At 37.9% G+C, this 22,206-nt stretch overlaps 1 protein-coding gene across 14 annotated transcripts in view; it reads left to right on the top strand.

Annotated features, from left to right (window-relative positions):
- The window catches only part of MLLT10 (MLLT10 histone lysine methyltransferase DOT1L cofactor), a 301,040-nt gene that overhangs the window by 224,854 nt on the left and 53,980 nt on the right, over positions 1-22,206 (top strand). For 12 of the 14 annotated variants that reach the window (XM_049881865.1, XM_049881866.1, XM_049881870.1 and 9 more), the window contains 2 exons: positions 803-847; positions 1,693-1,725. The exons of 1 other annotated variant lie outside the window; for it this stretch is intronic. In XM_049881865.1, coding sequence (XP_049737822.1) covers positions 803-847; positions 1,693-1,725 — 78 coding nt within the window. The remainder of the gene's footprint in view (positions 1-802; positions 848-1,692; positions 1,726-22,206) is intronic. One more of the 14 variants, XM_049881868.1, reaches the window with a different exon arrangement.

Below are 22,206 nucleotides of genomic sequence, written 5' to 3'. Positions count from 1 at the left end.
TTTTTGCCAACAGTGTTATTTGGAAGAGAGTACCAGTTGTTTCCAGGATAAGAAGGCTAGATAGGTCCTTTGAGTCACAGCCTTGGTCCTGGTTTTATCAATTATTTCCTCTCTTGAAATGCAGTGTAGAAACTTATCTCCGATTTTCTAAGCCTTTTTGTCATTTGCAGTATTTTATTGCCTCAGGCCATGCTCTGCTTGTTCCTTCATTTGGGCTGGATAAAAAAGTCATAATAATGTCTTATTTATTCATTACCTTCCTCAAAAATGACAGGTATAAGATAGTGAGCTGGGTATAGTTTAATGAGTTTTATTCTATTATATGTCATAATGGATCTCTGTTCATACATAAACTAAATAATTATACTAAAATTATAATCTCTAATTGACTACGGCATTCAGATGTTTTTACTAAACTGTTTGGGTCTTATGTATCATATAAAGGCACATTAGCTTATCACATTTCCTAACTATAAAAAACTATACTCCCTCTTTATTAGCAGAGCCATTTATTCTTAAACACTTGTTACATGGATTCATCTGAAGACCTAACGTGTTTTCCTCACTCTTTGCGCACACGTGCATATACGCATACATTTCCACACTTTAGATTTCTGAGAATTCCACTACCTTTGGTTCTCCTGCCCCTCAAGTCCCAGTTACTGGCTTATAATTTCTGTTTCTGCCATTCTGTTTGGACTATTCAGGTGAATGTTTTCCTGATTTTCTGGCCTATTTCTTTTTCTTCCCTTAAGACACTGGCAACTTCTTGGCTGATTTCCTTTCTCCTCCCTCCCAACAGAAATTTCCATGCAGTATCGGCATGATGGAGCTTGTCCAACAACTAGTAAGTCGTCGAACTGGGTTGGTAACCCAGGCTTTTTGACTCTTACTGTAGTGCTTTTTCTAATATATTGTGCCACCTCTGAATCTCTGCGTTTAGATTTTTCAAAATGCAGATGGTTCTTAATTGAATAGATTTCTTTTTTGTACAAAGATACTACTTGTCTTGTGTTCAGTATCTGTATTACTGTCAAATTGTGGTCTTATTTTAATTATCATTAGCCTATGGTACTTCTGTTGGCAGAATTGTGGCTTCTATTCCCTGATTTTTTCAGAATTTTGTTCTCCATTAGTCTTAATGTTCATATAATTAAAAAAAAAATCATGTATTAAGTAGCTTTCTTGCTTAGACCTCTACATATGTTGAGACCTTATTATACAGCAGTCTAGGAAATGAGAATGTTTGATAGGGTTAGATGATTTAATGAAATTTTTCTTTGTGATAAACATCGTTGAGTATGACCTAAGGTGAATTTGCCTATGCAGAATTGCATCCTATACAGACTCTTTTTAGTCAAACATTACATAGGTAGACTACTAAAGTTCTTTTTTAAAAGTAATTAAAATACATATATATTTATTTATTACTAAGGAAATTATTGCCATCAGTATGACAATATGTCTAGCATTTCGATCTAAATTTAGATAATGTATTGGCAAATGAAATACAATATTAAGAAATTTATACTGTGTATACACTGAGCCAAACTTGCAGTTTAGGTGATTTAAGCACTGATACGTGATAGACTTAAAGAGATTTTATTATATTGATTCAGTCTATGCCTATGTATTTCTTTTGTGTGTTTGAGAATGATCTTAACCTCAAGTCCTTTTTTCCTTACTTAAAAGCTTTCTCAGAGTTGCTGAATGCAATACACAATGGTAAGTTATATAGAATCTTCTCTGGTGGTTCATTTATCACAAAGGTTGCCTTTTGTAGAGAATCCCAATTGAAAGCCTGCATGTTCTTTTGATTAGATGAAATTTAGCAGTGCAGTGAGTCAGTTGTTCAACAAGTTAGTGAAAATTTTGTAGATTGCCTGCTGGAAGATGATAGGTCAGTAGTCCCTCAGTTTGACTTTTATGTCTGTCTGTAGAAAGGCAGAATGATAATGGTGGTGTTCTAACTTCAAGAAAGTCTTTTCTCTCTATTTTTGCCGATAGTTTTACTAGTTCTTTTGAGCTGTCTCTTGGCGGTGCATTTAATTGGTACCTCTGTCAAAAATATGCTGTTTCTACCATGACTTAAATTGTGAATTTCATTATTAAGCATTTGGTTTATTAATGTATGAATTTACTTATTTTTTACCCCTTTAGAAAATAAATGGAAGCTAACTTTTTAAATTGAGTCTACTTTGGGACCAGGTTTTTACAGTGGAGTTGCATCTTCTGCATGTTTAGGCTCTGAAATCAGCATATAAGACAAATGTTGTCATTTCTCACTTCTGCAGCATAATTACAGTGAAGGTCATTTTTGCAAAAATGTTTGAAGGTTTCTTCAGTTACCCAAAGACCTTCCTTAGTCTTTTGACATTCAAATCTAGTGTCATCTTTGGTTTTCTTTTTCAGTTATCAACTGATCTAACTCTTATTTGCTCAAGACTCTTCAAGTGGTTTCCAACACCTTTTCATTAACTTTAGGAAATCTTGCATATTTTGCCAATGCAATTTAATTTGCAGTCCTTTTCCCTCGTGCTTGGATTGTATCATCAGATGTTTATAATATCAACAGCCAGTGAGAGACTAATGGCATGATGCAGACATCCACACTAGTGTTGATATGAGGGTATGTGTGGTTGGGGTGGGAAAACCATTTTGTAAGTGATCGTTTTATTAATGGATATGTATTTAAAATGATTTATTTATAACTCTTGCTTTCCTGTGCAACATGTAACCACAGAGGCTGAGATAATGAATATTCCAGATATTGAACGTGAGGTATCTAGAGGAAAAAGAGATTGGAAATGTTCTTGAGAATAAACTAAATATGCAACCATTCTGGAAGTATAAAAGTTGAAGTGTTTGTCATCTTTTTCAGTTTGACCCGTTGCCGTTGAGTCAATTTTGACTGATAGCAACCCTATAGGTCGGAGTAGAACTGCCCTACAGGGTTTCCAAGGAACGGTTGGTGGACCTTTTGATTAGCAGCTGAACACTTAACCACTGTGCAACCAGTTCGCTTAGATGAATTTAGACTTGCTCTTTAATTCTTAGAATATTAGAATTTGGAGACTCAAAAGTTTCTGAAAGTATACATGGGATAAAAAGAAAGCAGACATCATGAGGAGCAATTGTGAATGAACTGCCACATAAATCCTTTGATACCATTATTAAGTGACAAAGTACTGGGATGTATTAATTTGGGGGTAATAGTCATGATTCTCTGTAGGTGAATGTTATAGGATTAATAACAAACACAGTTTTTCTTTAAAATTTTGGGTTTTATAAGAGTGTTATGAGAGAGCACTCTCTAATAGTGTAGTCAAATTCTTGGGTTTTCATGATCACATAACATACCTGTTGCCGTCGAGTCAACTCTGAACATAAAGAAATAAGTAGGGGCCTGATTATTTTTAATTATAAGACAAGTGTAGGATTGATACCTAGTGAAGTAGTAATATTGAGACTATGGGGGAGTGAGGGAGACTAGAGAGTTTCTCCTGGTTGTGATTGGAAAAAATCCATATTTTTATGTCTTCCTTTAAATTGTGCAGAAGGTGGAAGTTTACAGAGCAAATTAGATTCCCATTCAGTAGTTTGTGCATAAAGTGTTACATGGCCTTGGTTTCATTCCCCACAGTGTGTCAGCACTCTCCCCATTTTCGCCCTGAGTTCCCTGTTCCCTTTTATCCTGATTTTCTACCCTTTACTGCCTGCATATCTTTGCTTTGGGGCAAATATTGCCCTTTTGATCTTGTATAATTGATCGATCTAAGGACCATGTTCTTTTTGGGTGTTATTGTTTGTTTTACGGGCTTGTCTGTTGTTTGGCTTGAAAGATGGCCTCTGGGAGTGGCATCAATTCCGGGTTAGAAGGGTGTTTAGGGCCACTGCCTTTGGGGCTCCTCCAGTCCGTCAGACCACTAAGTCTGGTCTTTTTTGTGAATTTGATTTTGTGTTCTACATTTTTCTCCTGCTCTGTCCAAGACCCTCCTTTGTGATTCCAGTCAGTGCAGTCGGTAATGGTAGCCAGGCGCCATCTAGTTCTTTTGGTTTCTGGGTCGTATAGGCGGTGGTTCATGTAGTTCATTAGTCCTCTGAACTAATTGCTTCCTTGAGTCTTCAGTTTTCTTCATTCTCCTTTGTTGCAGATGGAATGAGACTAGTAGTTTTATCTTAGATGGCCGCTCGCAAGCATTTAAAACCCCAGACACTACTGATGTCTCCCGAGCTGATAGTCCTTTGCCTTAACCTTGCCAGGTGTTTGGTTATGTCTAAGAGGTTTTCCTGACTGTGGCCCTAGTGCGCTGTATTGTCTATATTAATGTATAAGGAGCACCTACAGTCATGTATGTAGAAATATTCACCACCAAACCTGTATCTGATGGTGAGTGTGCCCTTACACCCTCACACACCTCTTGTCATATCTATCTACCTATATAACCACCCAAAAAGTGCCGACCTATATATCCATTTGTAAACTATTATTTGTTAATATAGTAGTTTCTGTACTTGCTCTTTACTCTTGTGTTTCCCTCACTGCCCTCTCTTGCTTTGGTCATGTTGTGCTGATTTTGAAGCTGGCAGAAGGTTATCTACCATCTGTAATACTTGTTTTTCAGAAAAGCCTACTCTTGATACATTTTTGTTACAGTTTTTACAACACTTCACTATGATTGGTTGATTCACTGGGTTTCATCTCTTCTCCTGGCAGGAGGCTGAGGCGCAGGCACACCAACTCCAAATTTACCTGCTATGTGACCTTCCCGTGGTCGCAGTAGCAAGCCATTGCCATTTTTTTAGGGCTGTGTGCAGTATTTTCAGAGCCGTGCGCAAGAACTCATTCACAAAAGTCATGTGGACTATGCACGCATCGCAGGACTGAAGATCCTCCCTTCACTGTTCTTGAACATGTATGTCACTCCCTATATAATGAGCAGATCTTCCTTAGTTCAGGGAGCTGGCAGCCTTAGTCCCTGAGACCCTGCCTGCCTCCCAGTTTGCAAACTGTGAATAAATCTTTCTGTTCTTCCAACCCCGAGTCTGGCTGACTTCAGTTTGCTAATCTGCTGGGCAAGAACCTATTAGTTCTCAGCTTCAATTTCTCCCATGTTATGTATTGCCTTTCCCTTCACCAATATTAACACATGTCTTCTAGCTATTTGGTAATTTCCCCTCTCTCCCCCTCTCATCCCTGGTAACCATCAAAGGATTTTTTTTTTTCCCATATATACGTGTTGTTTTTTTTTTTTTAATATGTTTTTTTTGTGTGAACCTTTTGTTGTTGGTTTATAATAGTGGTCTCATACAATATCTGTCCTTTTGTGATTGATGTATTTCACTCAGCTTAATGTCCTCCAGATCCATCCATGTCGTGAGTTGGTTCATAATTTTGTCATTATTCTTGAATTTTTTTGTAGTATTCCATTGTGTGTATGTACCACAGTTTGTTAATCCGTTCATCTGTTGATGGGCACTTGGGTTGTTTCCATCTTTTTACTGTTGTGAAGAATGCACCAGTGAACATGGGTGTGCATATGCCTATTTGTGTCATGGCTTATATTTCTTTAGAGTATATACCTAGGAGGGGGAGTGCTGGATCATATGGTATTTCAATTTCTGGCTTTTTGAGGAAACACCATACCATTTTCCGTAGTGGTTGTACCATTTTACATTCCCACCAGCAGTGTATAAGATTTTCAGTCTCCCCACAGCCTTGCCAACAATTGTTACTTTCTGATTGTTTAATTATTAGCTTTAAATTTATCTTTATAATATTGAACATTAGCAATAAAAAAGGGAGGTTGAAACTCATCAGTGGGGAAAGAAAGGAAAAAGAAGAATTTATATTTCTTATTATTTGCTTGGTGCCTTGGTGGCACAGTAGTTAAGAGCTTGGCTGCTAACCAAAAAGTCTGCAGCTAGAATCCACCAGCCGCTCCTTGCAAACCCAGTGGGGGCAGTTCTACTTGAGTCAGAATTGACTTGATGGCAGCGGGTTTGTTTATTATTTGCCTGTATTAGTTTTCTATGGTTGCCATACAAATTACCACAATCTCAGTGGCTTAAAACAATACAAATTTATTATCTTACAATTCTGTAGGTTATGGGTCTCATTATGCTAAGATCAAGGTATCAGTCAGCAGGCTTCTTTTTTTTTTCCCTAATGACTCTAAAGGATAATCCGTTTCCTTGCTTTTTCCAGCTTTTAGTGGCCTCCCTGCTTCCATTGACTTTTGGCCTCTATTAAGTCTTTAAAGCTAGCAATGTCAAGCCCATCCCTTTGCATGCTGCCATCTTCTCTGGTTCTCTGACCACAGCTAGGAAAGTTCAATGTTCAGGAAGACTGATGATTAGATTGAGCCCACCAGAGTAATAGTGAATAATCTTCCCATTTAAAGCCTCTTAACTTAATCGCATCTGTAAAACCCCTTTTGCTGTGTAAGATAACATATTCACAGGTTCCAGCCATTAGGGTGCGGACATCTTTTTTGCGGGAGAGGGGCCTTATTGTGTTTACCACATATCCTTACCATTATTCTAACTGCCTGTTGCAAAGAGAAATTACTTTCAGGTTTAGGTTTTTTTAGACACATATATTGAATAATTTTGGCTTTAGCACCTTATTTGGGTTAACTTTTCTCCCTTATGTTACTAGTGACCTTCTAGTTACCAATTCCAGGAGACAATTAGATTTTTGTCTTAATTGATTTTGGTGTAGAGAAATGATTGGCCACTCTTTTTCATGGCATTTTGCATTTCATTACAATAGTCTCCTATTTTTCTTTTGTGTTAAGTTAGGAAATATTTTAAAGACTAGTATAAATATCATTAATTCATTACAGATTTAACAGTTGTTAATGTTTTAACCATATTTCTTCAGATCTTTTTTGTAATTTTTATTATGAAATATTTGATACATAAAAACCAGTATGAATAAGTTATATATAGACACTAATAAAATGAATGCTTAAAAACCTACCACCAGTTTAGGTAATAGAATATTACAGGCACTGTTGGATTTCATGCATGCTCTTCCCTGGTGCATTCTCCAAAGATTGATTAACTGCTGTCATGAATTTTGTTTATTGTATCTTTGCTTTGTTTTCCATGTTTGTTATGTATAAAACTATACCTCCATATCCCATTTTCGTACTTCCCTTTTCCTTTCCCAGAGATAATGGTTCTCTTTTTATATCTCCATTATCTTTTTTTTTCTTTTGTGCCAGCAATTTATTTGTGATATGAAGAGGGATGGGTACAGAGAAATGAATAAAGCAGGAAGCTTCTCTTAAGACTCAATAGAAGACCTCTGGGCTTGTAACTCGAAGAGCCCAGAGGGAGTTAATGGCTTCTTATTCTATTTCCACTCCAACCACTGTATTTCTCCCTTTTACCTTCTCTGTTTTTCCCTGGGGTCCTGAGTCCTGAGCCATCCTCAGTTTTAATCATCTCTCCTTCACTCTGCCCCTCAATGGGAGGAGCATGGTTTAAGTGCGGGTGCTGGCCCACATTAAAAAAAGCTATATTAATTCAGGAACCTTGATTAGTTCTATACTGACTCCCAATACCAGAGGATGCCTTCCATTGGAAAGAAAAGCCACTATTTTTCAGGTATGCCATCTTGATTGTGTTTTCCTGGGGCGTAGTCCACATATAACGTCTTTTCAAGGTAACACTGTGCCTGCATACACATTTCACTATCCTGTGTAAAACATGGTGTTGAACTAAATAATCTGTCAGTTCCCTTGACACTCTTAACATCATGTACTTAGTGGCAGACCTCCTTTTTCTCCTAGTGCCTCCCAAGCCTAGCCTCTTTCTTTGGATTGGCCAAGCCTGCCTTCTCCTTTCCTATCCATTTACTTTTTTCACTCTGATTTATCCAATGTGTATTTTTAGATTTCTTACTTGAACAAGTCCAACTTCTATTGTATTTCTTTCTTTTTTCGTTATAAATGGGGGTTTATTTATTTTTATTTTTTAGTGTATTGTGCTTTAGGTAAAAGTTTACAGCTCAAGTTAATTTCTCATACAAAAATTTATACACGTATTGTTTTGTGACATTACTTGTAAAGCCTACAACATGACAGCACATTCAACTTTTCCACCCGCGGTTCCCTGTGTCCATTCGACCAGTTCCTGTCCCTTCTTGCCTTCTCATCCTGCTTTTGGACAGGAGCTGCCCATTTAGTCTTATGTATTTAATTGAACTAAGAAGCACATTCTTCACGTGTATTTTTTTTTTTTTTTTTATAATCCTGTCTAATCTTCGTCTAAAGAGTGGGTTTTGGAAATGGTTTCGGCTCTGGGTTAACAGGGCGTTGAGGGGCCGTAGTTTCAAGGGTACCTCCAGCCTCTATAAGACCATTAAGTCTTGTTTTTTGACGTGAATTTGAGTTGTGTTCTACATTTTTCTCTTGCTCTGTCCAGGACTCTGTGTTGTGTTCTCTTTCAAGGTGGTCATTGGTGGTAGCCAGGCACCATTTACTTCTTCTGGTCTCAGGCTGGTGGAGTCTTTTGTTCATGTGGTCCTTTAGTCGTTTAGGCTAATGTTTTCCTTCTGTCTTTGGATTTTTTCATTCGCCTTTGCTCCAAGTAGGATGGAACCAACTGATGTATCTTAGATAGCTGCTCCCAAGTTTTTAAGACCCCAGACACCACTCACCAAAGTGGAATGTAGAACATATTCCTCATAAAGTTTGTTATGCCAGTTGACCTAGATGTCACCAGAAACTCATCCCCAGGCCCCAGCCCCAGCTACTCTGTCCTCAAACTGGATGTGTTCAGAAAACTTCTTAGCTTTTGCTTTGGTCCAGTTGTGCTGACTTCCCCTATATTGTGTGCTGGCCTTCCTCCACCAAAGTTGATCTTTGTTTACTATCTAGTTAGTGATTTCTATTCCCCCTCCCTCCCCACCCTGGCAACCATCAAAGAATGCTTTTTTCTATGTGTAAACCTTTTCTTGAGTTCTTGTAATAATGGTCTCATAAAATATCTGTCCTTTTGTGACTGACTAAGTTCACTCAGCATAATGCCCTCCAGATTTATCCGTGTTGTATGTTTTGCAGATTCATCATTGTTTTCCATCATTGCACAGTATTCCATTGTGTGTCTGTATTGTAATTTGTTTATCCCTTCGTCTGTTGATGGGCATTTCGGTTGTTTCCATCTTTTTTGCCATTGTGAATAGTGCTACAGTGAACATGGGTGTGTATGTCTATTCGTGTGACAGCTCTTATTTCTCTTGGGTATATTCCAAGGAGTGGGATTGCTGGATCATATGGTAGTTCTATTTCTAGCTCCTTAAGGAAGCGCAATATTATTTTCCAAAGTGGTTGTATCATTTTACATTCCCATGAGTGGTACATAAGAGTTCCAGTATCTCAATAACCTCTTCAACATTTGTTATTTTGTGTTTTTTTCAATTATTGCCTTCCTTGTTGGGGTAAGATGGTATCTCATTGTCATTTTGATTTGCATTTCTCTAATGGCTAATGATCGTGAGCATTTTCGCATGTATCTATTAGCCTCCTGAATGTTATCTTTGATGAAGTGTCTGTTCGTGTTTTCGTCCATTTTTAAATTGGGTTGTCTTTTTGTTGTTGATTTTACAGATTAGACGATTTTCAGATATGCTGTAGCAAAAAACTTTTTCCCAGTCTGTAGATTCTCTTTTTGCTCTTTTGGTGAAGTCTTTGGATGAGCATAAGTGTTTGATTTTTAGGAGCTTCCAGTTATCTAGTTTGTCTTCTGGTGCTTTTGCATCGTTAGTTATGGTTTCTGTGCTGTTTATGCCATGTGTTAGCGCCCCTAGTGTCATCTCTATTTTTTCTTCCATGATTTTTATTGTTTTAGATTTTATATTTAGGTCTTTGATCCATTTTGAGTTAGTTTTTGTGTATGCTGTGAAGTATGAGTCCTGTTTCATTTTTTTTTTTTTTTTTACAGATGGATCTGCAGTTATGTCAGCACCATTTGCTAAAGAAACTGTCTTTTACCCACTCAGTGGACTTGGGGCCGTTGTAAAATATCAGCTGCTCATGGGTGAATGGATTTATATCTGGGTTTTCAGTTTTGTTCCATTGGTCTATGTGTCTGCTGTTGTGCCACTACCAGGGTGTTTTGACTACCATGGTGGTATATGAGGTTCTAAAATTAGGTAGTGTGAGGCCTCTTACCTTGTTGTTCTTCAGTAATGTTTCACATATCCAGGGCTTTTTTCCTTTCCATATGAAGTTGATAATTTCTTTTTCTATTTCATTAAAAAATACCATTGGAATTTGGATCAAGATTGCATTGTATCTATAGATCCCTTTCAGTAGAATCGACATTTTCACAATGTTGAGTCTTCCTGTCCATGAGCATGGTCCGTTTCTCTACTTACGTAGGTCTTTTTTGGTTTCTTGCAGTACTGTTTTGTAATTTTCTATGTATAGGTCTTTTACGTCTCTGGTTAGATTTATTCCTAACTACTTTATCTTCTTGGGGGCTGTTGTAAATGGTGTTGATTTGGTGATTTCCTTTTTGAAGTTCTCTATGTTAATGTAGAGGAGTCCAACTGATTTTTGTATGTTTATCTTGTACCCTGATACTTTACTGAAATCTCCTATTAGTTCTAGTAGTTTTCTTGTGGATTTTTTTGGGTTTTCTGTGTGCAAGGTCATATGATCTGAAAATACAGATATTTTACTTCTTTCTTACCATTTTGGATGCTCTTCATTTCCTTTTCTTGCCTTATTGCTCTGGCTAGAATCTCCAGCACAATATTATAAGAGTGGTAATAAAGGTCATCCTTGTCTGATTCCCATTCTCAAGGGGAATGATTTCAGTCTCTCTCCATTTAGAATGATTGTTGGCTGTTGGCTTTGTATAAATGTCCTTAGTTGAGGAATTTCCCTTCTATTCCTATTTTGCTGAGAGTTCTTATCATGAATGGGCATTGGACTTTGTCAGATGCCTTTTCTGCATCCATTGCTAAGATCATGTGGTTCTTTTGTCTTATTTATGTGATGGATTACATCGATTGTTTTTCTAATGTTAAACCATCCCGGCATGCCTGGTATGAATCCCACTTGGTCATGATGAATTATTTTGTTGATAACCCAAACCAAACCAAACCCACTGCTGTCAAGTCTATTCCAACTCATAGTGACCCTATAGGAAGGACAGAGTAGAACTGCCCCATAGAATTTCCAAGGAGCGCTTGGCGGATTTGAACTCTTGGTTAGCTAGCCGTAGTACTTAACCACTGCGCCACCAGGGTTTCCATTTTGTTGATAGGCTGTTGAGTTCTATTGGCTAGAATTTTGCTGAGGATTTCTGTGTCTGTGTTCATGAGGGATATTAGTTGGTAATTTTCTTTTTTTTTTTTTGTGGTGTCTTTACCTGGCTTTGGTATCAGGGTTATTATGCAGGGTTCATAGAGTGAGTTCACGAGTATTCCTTCTTTTATAAGCTCTGAAATACATTTACTATTACTGGTGTTAACTCTTCTCTGAAAGTTTGGTAGAGTTCTACAGTGAAGCCATCCAGGCCAGGGCTTTTTTTTGGCAGGGGGGGAGAAGGGGGGGGGTTTTAGTTACCTCTTCAATCTTTTATTCTGGATTTATTTAGTTTTTCTACCTTGGTTGGTGTTAGTTTAGGTAGGTAGTATGTTTCTAGAAATCTTTCCATTTCCTCTTGGTTTTCAAATATGTTGGAGTATAATTTTTCATAGCATTCTGTTATCATTTTTAGCTCAGTTGGGTCTGTTGTGATATCGCCCATCTCGTTTCTTATTCAGGTTATTTGCTTTATATTCTGTTTTTCTTTTGTCAGTTTGGCCAGTGATTTGTCGATTTTGTTGATCTTTTCAAATAACCAACTTTTGGTCTCGTTGGCTCTTTCAGTTGTTTTTCTCTTCTCTATTCCATTTATTTTCACTCTGGTCTTTATTTTTTTCTTTCTTCTGGTGCCTGAGGCCTTCTTTTGCTGCACTCTATTTGTTCATGTTGTAGGGTTAATGTTTTGACTTTGGCCCTTTCTTCTTTTTGGATGTGTGCATTTATTGCCATAAATTAACCGCTAAGCACTGCTTTTGCTGTATCCCAAAATATTCTAGTGAGATGTGTTTGCATTCTCATTTGATTCTATTGATGTCTTCTCTGACCCAGTAGTTTTTAAGCAAGGTGTTGTTCAGTTTCTAACTATTTGTTTTTTTTCCCTTGCTGTTTCTGTTACTGATTTCTACTTTTATGGCATTATGGTCAGAAAAGATGCTTTGTAATATTTCAGTGTTTTGGATTCTGTTAAGGGTTGTTCTGTATACGTCTATGAGGTCAAGTTGATTGATTGAAGCATTTAGATCTCCCATGTCTTTATTGAGTTTCTTTCAATATGTGCTGTCCCTCACTGAATGTTGAAGTCTTCTACTATTATTGTGGACGTGTCTCATTTTTCTTCTCAGTGCTGTTAGAATTTGTTTTATGTATTTTGGGGCCCTGTCGTTGGGGTGTGTATATATTTATTATGATTATGTCCGCCTGGTATATTGACCCTTTATCAGTTTTGTGTCTTTCCTTATCCTTTGTGGTAGACTTTAAAGTCTATTATGTCAGAGATCCATATTGCCACTCGCACTATTTTTTTGTTTTTGTTTGCTTGATATATATTTTTCCCATCCTTTGCGTTGTAGTTTGTTTCTGTGTTTGAGTCTGAAGTGTGTCTCTTGTAGGTAGCATATAGATGGATTGTGTTTTTTTTTAGTCCATTCTGCCACTCGTCTCCTTATTGGTGCATGTTGTCCATTTCCAGTCAGTGTAATTATTGATAGGTGAGTTTTTTACTGCTGTTATTTTTATGTATTTATTATTATTATTTTTATTGTACTTTAGATGAAGGTTTACATAACAAACTAGTCTCTCATTAAAGAGTTAGTACACATATTGTTTTATGACATTGGTTAGCCAGCCCACGACATTCTCCCTTTTTGACCTTAGGTTCCCTATTACCAGCTTTCCTGTCCCCTTCTGCCTTCTAGTCCTTGCCCTTAGGCTGATGTGCCCCCTTAGTTCTCATTTTGTTTTATGGGCCTGCCTAATCTTTGGCTGAAGGGTTAACCTCAGGCATGACATTATTACTGAGAAAGAAGGGGGTCTGGGGCCATACTGTCGAAGTTTCTCCAGTCTCTGTCAGGCCAGTAAGTCTGGCCTTTTTTGTGAGTTAGAATTTTGTTCTATATTTATCTCCAGCTCTGTCCTGGGCCCTCTATTGTGATACCTGTCAGAGCAGTCAGTGATGGTAGCTGGGCACCATCTAGTTATACTGGACTCAGTCTGGTGGAGGCTGTGGTAGTTGTGGTCCTCTAGTCCTTTGGACTCATCTTTCCCTTGTGTCTTTAGTTTTCTTCATTCTCCTTTGCTCCCAAAGGGGCGAGACCAGTGGAATGTCTTAGATGGCGGATAAAAAGCTTTTAAGACCCCAGACACTACTCACCGAAAGTAGAATGTAGAACATTTTCTTGATAAACTATGTTGTGCCAATTTAGCTAGATGTTCCCCAAGACCATGGTCTCCGCACCCCTCAGGCCAGCAATTTGGTCCCTCAGGGAGTTTGGATGTGTCTGTGGAGCTTACATACCTTGCCTTGTACGAGTTGTGCTGGCTTCTGCAGTATTGTATACCATCTTACCCTTCACCAAAGTTACCACTTATCTATTGCCTATTCAGTGTTTTTCCATCCCCATCCCTCCACTCCACTGTAACTATCAAAGATTGTTTCTTTTTTTTGTGTAAACCTTTTCATGAGTTGTTACAGCAGTGGTCTCATACAATATTTGTCCTTTTTGTTTGACTTACTTCACTCAGCATGATGACCTCCAGATTCATCCATGTTGTGAGATGCTTCACAGAGTCATCACTGTACTTTATCGTTGCGTAGTACTCCATTGTGTGTATGTACTACAGTTTGTTTATCCATTTGTCTGTTGATGGGCATCTGTGTTGTTTCCATCCTTTTGGTATTGTGAACAATGCTGCAGTGAACATGGGTGTGCATATGTCTATTCGTGTGACAGCTCTTATTTCCCTAGGATGTATTCCTAGGAGTGAGATTGCTGGTTCATATGGTATTTCTATTTCTAGGTCTCTAAGGAAACGCCATATCATTTTCGTAAATGATTGTATCATTTTGCATTCCCACCAGCAATGCGTAAGAGTTTCAGCCTTCCCGCAGCCTCTCCAACATTTGTTATTTTCTCTTTTTATGATTCTTGCCAGTAATGCTGGGGTGAGATGGTATCTCATTGTGGTTGTGATTTGCATTTCTCTAATGGCTTTTTTTTTTTTTTAATGGCTAGTGATTGTGAGCATTTCCTCATGTGTGCATTAGCCTCTTGAATGTCTTCTTTGGTGAAGTTCCTCTTCATTTCCTTTGTCCATTTTTTAATTGGATTATTTGTCATTTTGTTGTAGAGGTGTTGAATTTTCCTGTAGATTTTAGAGATTACACCTTTGTCGGATTTGTCATAGCCAAAATTTTTTCCTAAACTGTGCGTTTTCTTTTTCCTCTTTTGGTGAAGTCTTCCGATGAGCATGAGTGTTTAATTTTTAGAAGATCACAGTTATCTATCTTATCCTCTAGAGTTTGCGTGTTGGTAGTTATGGTCTGTATCATGTTAATGCCATGTATTATGACCTCTAGCATTGATCCTATTTTTTCTTGTATGATCTTTATAGTTTTTGGCTTTATATTTAGGTCTTTGGTCCATTTTTAATTAGGTTTGTTTATGGTGTGAGGTATGGGTCCCCTTTCATTCTTTTGTAGATGGACATCCAGTTTTGCCAGCATCATTTGTTAAAAAGACTAACTTTTCCTCAATTTTGGACTTTAGGCCCTTGTCAAAGATCAGGTGACCGTAGGTGAATGGATTTACATCTGAGTTCTCAATTCTGTTCTGTTGGTCAATGTATCTGTTGTTGTACCATTACCAGGCTGTTCTGACTGCTGTAGCTGTATAGTGGATTCTGAGGTCAGGTTGTGCGAATCCTCGTACTTTATTCGTCTTCAATAATGCTTTACTTATCCGGGGCTTCTTTCCTTTCAAATTAAAGTTAATGATTAGTTTTTCCATCTCTTTAAAGAATTTTTTTGGTGTTTGTATCTATATTGCATTGTATTTATAAATTGCTTTGGGTAGAATTGTCATTTTCACGATGTTGAGTCTACTGTCATTAGCATGGTATGTTTTTCCATTTATGCATATCTCTTTTGGTTTCCTGCAATAGTAGGTTTTTTGTTTTTTTAAATGTAGGTCTTTTACATCTCTGGTTAGATCTATTCTTAAGTGTTTTATTGGGGGGGGGGCTCTTTTAAATGGTACTGTTTTTCTGATTTTCTTTTCATTTTTCTGTTTATTGGTATATAGGAATCCAACTGATTTTTGTGTGTTTTTCTCGTATCCTGCCACTCTGCTGAATCTTTCTGTTAGTTCCAGTAGTTTTCTCGTGGAGTCTTTTGGATTTCCCGTGTATAGTATCATATCACCCATAAATAGTGACAGTTTTACTTCTTTATTACCAATTTGGATGCTCTTTATTTCTTTTTCTTGCCTAATTGTTCTAGCTAGGACTTCCAGCACAATGCTAAATAGGAGTGGTGATAAAGGACACTATTGTCTTGTTCCTGTTCCCAAGGGGAATGTTTTCAGCCTCTCTCCATTAATAATGATGTTGGCTGTTGGTTTTGTATAGATGTCCTTTATTATGTTGAGGAATTTCCCTTCTGTACCTATTTTATTGAGAGTTTTTATCAGGGATTGGTGTTGGACTTTGTCAAATGCCTTTTCTCCATTGATTTTTTTTTTTTTTGGTGTGGTGTTGATATTGACATTTTCTTTGTTCCACTTAATTTGCTGTGTTTTGTAGTTTTTCTTTATGTATTTTCTTTTCATCTTTTTTATTGTTGATTTTGTGTTTGCTGAGTCTTTGTTTTTCTTTTGATTGATAGGCTTGTTATCTTCTTTTGTGGTTACCTTAAAATTTACCTATATTTTTCTAAGTTTAAACCTATCTTTTATTTCTTTATATCGCCTTAACTTCCTCTCCATATGAAAGTTCTATGACTACACTGTTTTTTCCCTCTTTTTTGTTTTGACATTGTCATTGTTTGCATATTGACATCTCTGGTTCCCTATTTTCAGTGTTTTCGCTTTGACTTGTTTTCTCAACTTCCCTATCTGGATTGATAACTAGTTGATGTGTCCTGTGTTCTACGCTTGGATTATTGTCTGATGTTATTGGTTTGCTAACTGAAGGACTCCCTTTAATATTTCTTGTGATCTTGGTTTGGTCTTTACAAACTCCATTAACTTTAGTTTATCTGGAAATGACATAGTTTTGTCGTCGTAATTGAAAGATAGTTTTGCTGGATATATAATTCTTGGCTGGCATTTTTTTTTCAAGGCTTTATGTATGTCATCCCATTGCCTTCTTGCCTGCATGGTTTCTGCTGAATAGTCAGACCTAGTCTTGTTGCTTCTCCTTTGTAGGTGACTTTTCATTTATCCCTGCTTGCTCTCACAATTCTATCTTTGTCTTCGGTTTTGGCAAGTTTGATTATGATAGATCTTGGTGAATTTCCTTTGAGATCTGTTCTGTGGTGTTTGTTGAGCTTCTTGGATAGATACCGTCTCATCTTCCATGATATCAGGGAAGTTTTTGGCCAGCAAATCTTCAACAATTCTATTTGTGTTATCCCCTCCTGTTCTGTTAGTCTAGTGACTTGTAGGTTTTTCCTCTTGATAATGTCCCACATAATTCTTAGGATTTCTTCATTTTTTAAATTCTTTTTTCTGATTTTGCCTCAAGTCTGTTGGTGTTAAGGGATTTATTTTCAGTTTCACTAATTCTGACTTCATTGCCTGTGCTCTTGTGACCTTTTATGGACCTGTGTATTTATGAAATTTTATTGTTAATCTCCTGAATTTCTAGTTGCTGTCTCTGTGGAGTCTGTCACCTTGTTAATTTTGTCCTTTTGTTCTTGTAGTGTTTTCGTGAATTTCTATATTGCTTTGTGTGTTCTTTGGCTTTGTGTGAGTTTTGCCTGATCTCCTTACTGATCCCTTGGAGAGCTCTCTGTGTATTAGTCTTTTGAATTCTGTCTCATGTAGTTCTATTACATTATGTTCTGCTGGAAGGTTTTTTTATTTTGGTCGCTTTCTGGAGCCATCTTGACCTGCTTCTTTATGTAATTTGAAATTGACTGTTGTCTCCGAGGTGCCAATAAGTTATTATATTTATTGTATGTTTGTTTACTGTGACCAGCTATTTGTCTTGTTTTGATATGCCCAAGTAGGCTATGCATGTGAGCTACTTTGGTTATTGGTGTCTTTGAAGTTTTCCATCGTTTCTCCAGGTAGTCAGAGCAGCTACACTTTTCTTGAGCGCTTGTGGTACAGATGTCCAGGTTTTTGTCACTGAGTGTGTGGTACAGACTCTCTCCTGCAGTCCTAGATGAGTAGGGCTGCGTGGTTGTTGTTCAGAGCATGCACAGGCATCTAGCTGTGGTAGGGGGCTGTGTGGAGCAAGGCAGGGGGCGACAGCTGCCCCTGGGAGCCTGGGTGGAGGACGTGTCCCTATCCCCTAGAGCGCATAATCGGGGGGGGGGCATTCCAGCTGATCCTTAGGCACCCACTTCTGTTGGCTGGAGGGACTGGGAGGCACTACTTATTCTCAGACCCCAGTCATGGGTGGCTCAATGGAGTGGGTTATACCTCCAGCCCTCAGGCCCCAGGTGTAGGTGGGTAAGGCCCCTGCTTAAGGGGCAGGGCAGTGTTAAATGCCATGAATCTGCATCTCCCCCTTGGCTGGTCCAGTTGAAAATGGGCTTCTGGCGTATGTCCTGCTGTTTTATGCTAATGAAGTCATGTGGTATTGAATCAGCCCACAGGCCTAGGCAGGGGTGATGGGCACTGAAAGTATGTGGACTCTTTATGCCAATGACTGGGCAAAGGGGCAAGGTCTCCTGACCTGCCCTGAGTTCTTGGTTTAGGGGGTGTGACTTTTTTTAAAGCAGGGAGAGTGATGTGGGCATGGATAGCCCCGAGGTCCTGATTTAAGGGGAGTGGCAGTTGTTGAATACTATTGGAGTGGTATCAGAGTGCAGAGCAGGATGGTGGGTGGGTGAGAGAAAGGAAGCACTTCTCCACTGTGAAACTCTGGGGCAGGGGGAGGGGTTATTTTGCAGCCCTCACGGGAGGTTAGACAGTTGCACTTAACGTTTGTAGCTCCAGCACTGCTTCCGCTCTTTTCTGGAGGTGTGTGCAGACTCGCTGCCACCTGGCCTCACCTAAAGTGGTGAAACTCATCTTGAATGCTACTGCTCACCTCAGCCCATGCACGCCAGCCTACCCCAGCCAGCAGGGCACTGGTGACCTGGTGGCTGGCACTTCTCTGCTGCTTTTGAACTGCCTCTCCTCTTCTTGCTGCTCAGTCTGGCTTTTCAGCTTTGTCTTTTATCATTGCAGCCTCTAGATTGTCATATATAATTGATTCACTTGTTTTTTTGGGTCTTCGTTGCTAGAGGGATGACAGGAAGCATCTGACTGTTCAACCATCTTGTCCTGTTTCCTTGAGTGTACTTTAGATGAAGGTTTACAGAACAAATTAGTTTCTCATTAAACAAATAATACATGTATTATTTTGTGACATTGATTGCCAACCCCATGACATGTCAACACTCCCCTTCTTGACCTTGGGTTTTTTTTTTTTTTAGTCAAGAAAATAAGTTCACATCATGTAAATTTAGCCATTTTAATGTGTACAATTCAGTGGTTTTTAATATACTCACAATGTTGTGCAACTGTTACCACTGTCTACTTCTAGAATGTTTTCATTACCCCAAAAAGAATCTGTGTACCTTCTAATTCCTCCCTTTCTCTGTCCCATTGCAGCCACTAATCTGCTTTCTATGTCAATGGATTTACCTGTTCTGGACATTTCATGTAAATGGAACCAAAAAGTTTTCCACAGAGGCCGTACTATTTTACATTCTCACCAGCAGTGGATGAGAGTTCTAGTTCTCCCATATCCTCACCAACATTTATTGCCTGTCCTTTTTTATTATAGCCATCATAAACCAGAACCTGCTGTCATCCAGTCAGTTCTGATTCATGGTGATCCCATGTATTGCAGAATAGAACTTCTCTACAGGGTTTTCTTTGCTGCAGATCGCCAGGCTTTTCTTCTGAGGTGCTGTTGGATGGGTTTGAACTGCCAACTTTAGGTTGGTGATTGAGTGCAAAGCATTTGTGACACTCAGTTACCTACCCCCCCCCCCCCAAAAAAAATAAACCCATTGCCGTCGGAGTTGATTCTGACCCATTTGGCCGTAAAAATAATTAGCACAGTGCACTTACAAAAAAATGCCTTGTGGGGGGAGGGTGCTGTTGGCAATTAAACGTAGAAGGCATCCATTGCTTGTATAAAAATATGTATTTTTTTTCTTCGGTTGCTTGTGCTTTTGGTGTCATAATTAAGAAACCATTACCTAATCAAAGTTCACATGGATTTACACCTGTGTTTTTTTTTAAGACATTTATAGTTTCAGCTCTTACGTATAGGTTTTTGATCCATTTTGAGTTAACTTTTATATATGCGGTGAGTTAGGGCTCTAAATTCGTTCTTTTGCTTGTCCTCTCAAGTTGTCCCAGCACTATTTGTTTAAAAGACTGTTCTTTCTCCACTGAATGGTCTTGGCACCCTTGTTGATAATCAGCTTACCATATATGTATGAGTTTACCTATGTACTCTTAGTTTTATCCCGTTGTGTTGTATGTCTGTCCTTATGCCAGTTCCAAAGTATCTTGATTAAGTTTATAGTGAGTGTTGAAGATGAGAAAGTGTGAGTCCTTCCAACTTCATTTTCTTTTTCAGGACTGTTTTGGCTTTTTAAGATGCCTTGCAATTCCGTGTGAATTTTAGGATCAGCCTGTTTATATCTGGAGGGAAAAAGACAGTTGGAATTTTGATGGGTATTGTATTGAATCTGTAGATCAGTTTATAGTTAGTCTTCCAATCTGTGAGCATGAGATATCTTTCCATTTACTTATATCTTCTTTTATTTCTTTAATCAATGTTTTGTAGCTTCCGTGGTTAAATTCATTCCTAAGTATTGTATTCTTTTGACAGTATTGTAAATGGAATGTTTATTTTTGGATTGTTCATTGCTGTGTATAGAAACAGCTGTGTTTTGTGTGTTGATCTTGTATCCTGCAGCTTTATTGAATTAGTTTATTACCTTTCATAGTTTTTTTGTGTTTGTGAATTCTTTGGCATGTTCTGTATATAGGATCATGTCATATGCAAATAGAAATAGTATTCCATTGCTACTGATTTGATTTCGACTCATAATGACCCTATAGGACAGAGTAGAACTGCCCAGTAGGGTTTCCGAGGCTATAAATCTTTACAGAAGCAGACTGTCACGTCTTTCTCCCGCAGAGTGGCTGGTGGGTTTGACCTGCTGACCTTTCGTTTAGCAGCTGGGCTCTTAACTACTGAGCCACCAGGGTTCCTTAGAAATAGACTTGCTTCTTCCTTTTCAGTTTGAATGGCCTTTATTTTTCTTGCCAAATTGCTCTGGCTAGAAGTTCCAGGGCATGTTGAATAGCAGTAGTGAAAATAGGATTCCTTGTCTTGTTCCTGATCTTAGGTTGAAGGTTTTCAATCTTTCACCATTGAGTATGATGTCAGTTGTGGGTTTCTCATACATGCTTTTTATTAGTTTGAGGAAGTTGCCTTCCATTTCTAGTATGTTGAATGTTTTTACTGTGAAAGGATGTTGGATTTCTGCATCTATTGAGATATTGAAGTAGTGTTTTTTTTACATATTCTACTGGTATATTACATTGATTGATTTTCATATATTCCTGGAATAAAGCCCACTTGGTCATGGTATATAATCCCTCTTGGTATGGTGTCTTTTAATATGCTGCTGGATATGGTTTGCCAGTATTTTGCTTAGGATTTTTGTATCTATATTCATAAAAAATATTGGTCTGTAGTTTTCTTGTGATTTCTTTGTCTGGCTTTGGTATCAGGATAATATAGGACCAATAGAATGATTTTGGAGGTGTTCCTTCTTCTATGTTTTGGAATAGTTGGAGAAGGGTTGGTAGTAATTCTTTAAGTGTTTCGTAGAATTCATCAGTTAGGCCGTCTGGTCCTGGGCTTTTCTTTGTTGGAAGTCTTTTTAAGATTCATTCTCAATATAATCTCGTTATAGGTGTATTCAGATTTTCTGTTTCTTCTTCTGTCAGTTTTGATAGTTTGTGTTTTTTCTAAGAATTTGCCGTTTGTATCTGCATTATCTAATTTGCAGGAATATAATTGTTCCTAGTATTTTCTTGTAATCCTTTTTATTTATGTAAGATTCATAGTAATATTCCCACTTTCATTCCTGATTTTAGTAATTGGAGTCTCTCTTTTTTTTTTTTTAAATGAATCTAGCTAAAGATTCAGCTTTTCTTTTTTAATTGTGGTAAGTATATATATAAATCAAAACATTCTCCATTTCAGTGTTTTTTTACGTATACAATTCAGTGACATAATTAGTTTCACTAGGTGATGTAGCCATCACTAGTATTTGTTCCCAAGACTTTTTGTCACCCTTAACAGAAACTCATTGCCCCCTAAGCAGTGACTCTTGTTTTCCCTCTCTTTCCTACTCCTAGTAACCACTAATGAAGTTTGGTATCTATACATGGGTGTATTCTAGATATTTCATGTAAGCTGGATCATATAATATTTATCCTTTTGTGACTGACTTACATCACTTGGCATCATGCATTCCTTGTTCATCCATGTTGTAGCATGTATAAAGACTTCATTTCTCTTTATAACTGAGTAGTATCCCATTGTATGTATTTACCATATTTTATCATTCCATTTGTTGATGGACATTTAGGTGGTTTCTACCTTTTGACTATGCTGAATAGTGCTGCAGTGGACACTTTTGTTCAAGTGTCTATTTGTGTTCCTTCTTTCAATTTTTTTGGATATGTACCCAGGAGTGGGATTGCTGGATTATATGGTAATTCTGTGTTTTAATTTTTTAAGGTACTACCATGCAGTTTTCCATAATAGTTGTACCATTTGCATTACCACCAGCAATGGATGGAGGTTATAATTTTTCCACATCTTCACCAACACCTGTTGTTTTCTG

This window comes from Elephas maximus, chromosome 4, assembly GCF_024166365.1.
Source record: "Elephas maximus indicus isolate mEleMax1 chromosome 4, mEleMax1 primary haplotype, whole genome shotgun sequence".
Lineage (NCBI taxonomy): Eukaryota > Metazoa > Chordata > Mammalia > Proboscidea > Elephantidae > Elephas > Elephas maximus.
The sequence above is the reverse complement of the archived record's forward strand: the minus strand, read 5'-3'. Positions and strand labels throughout refer to the sequence as shown.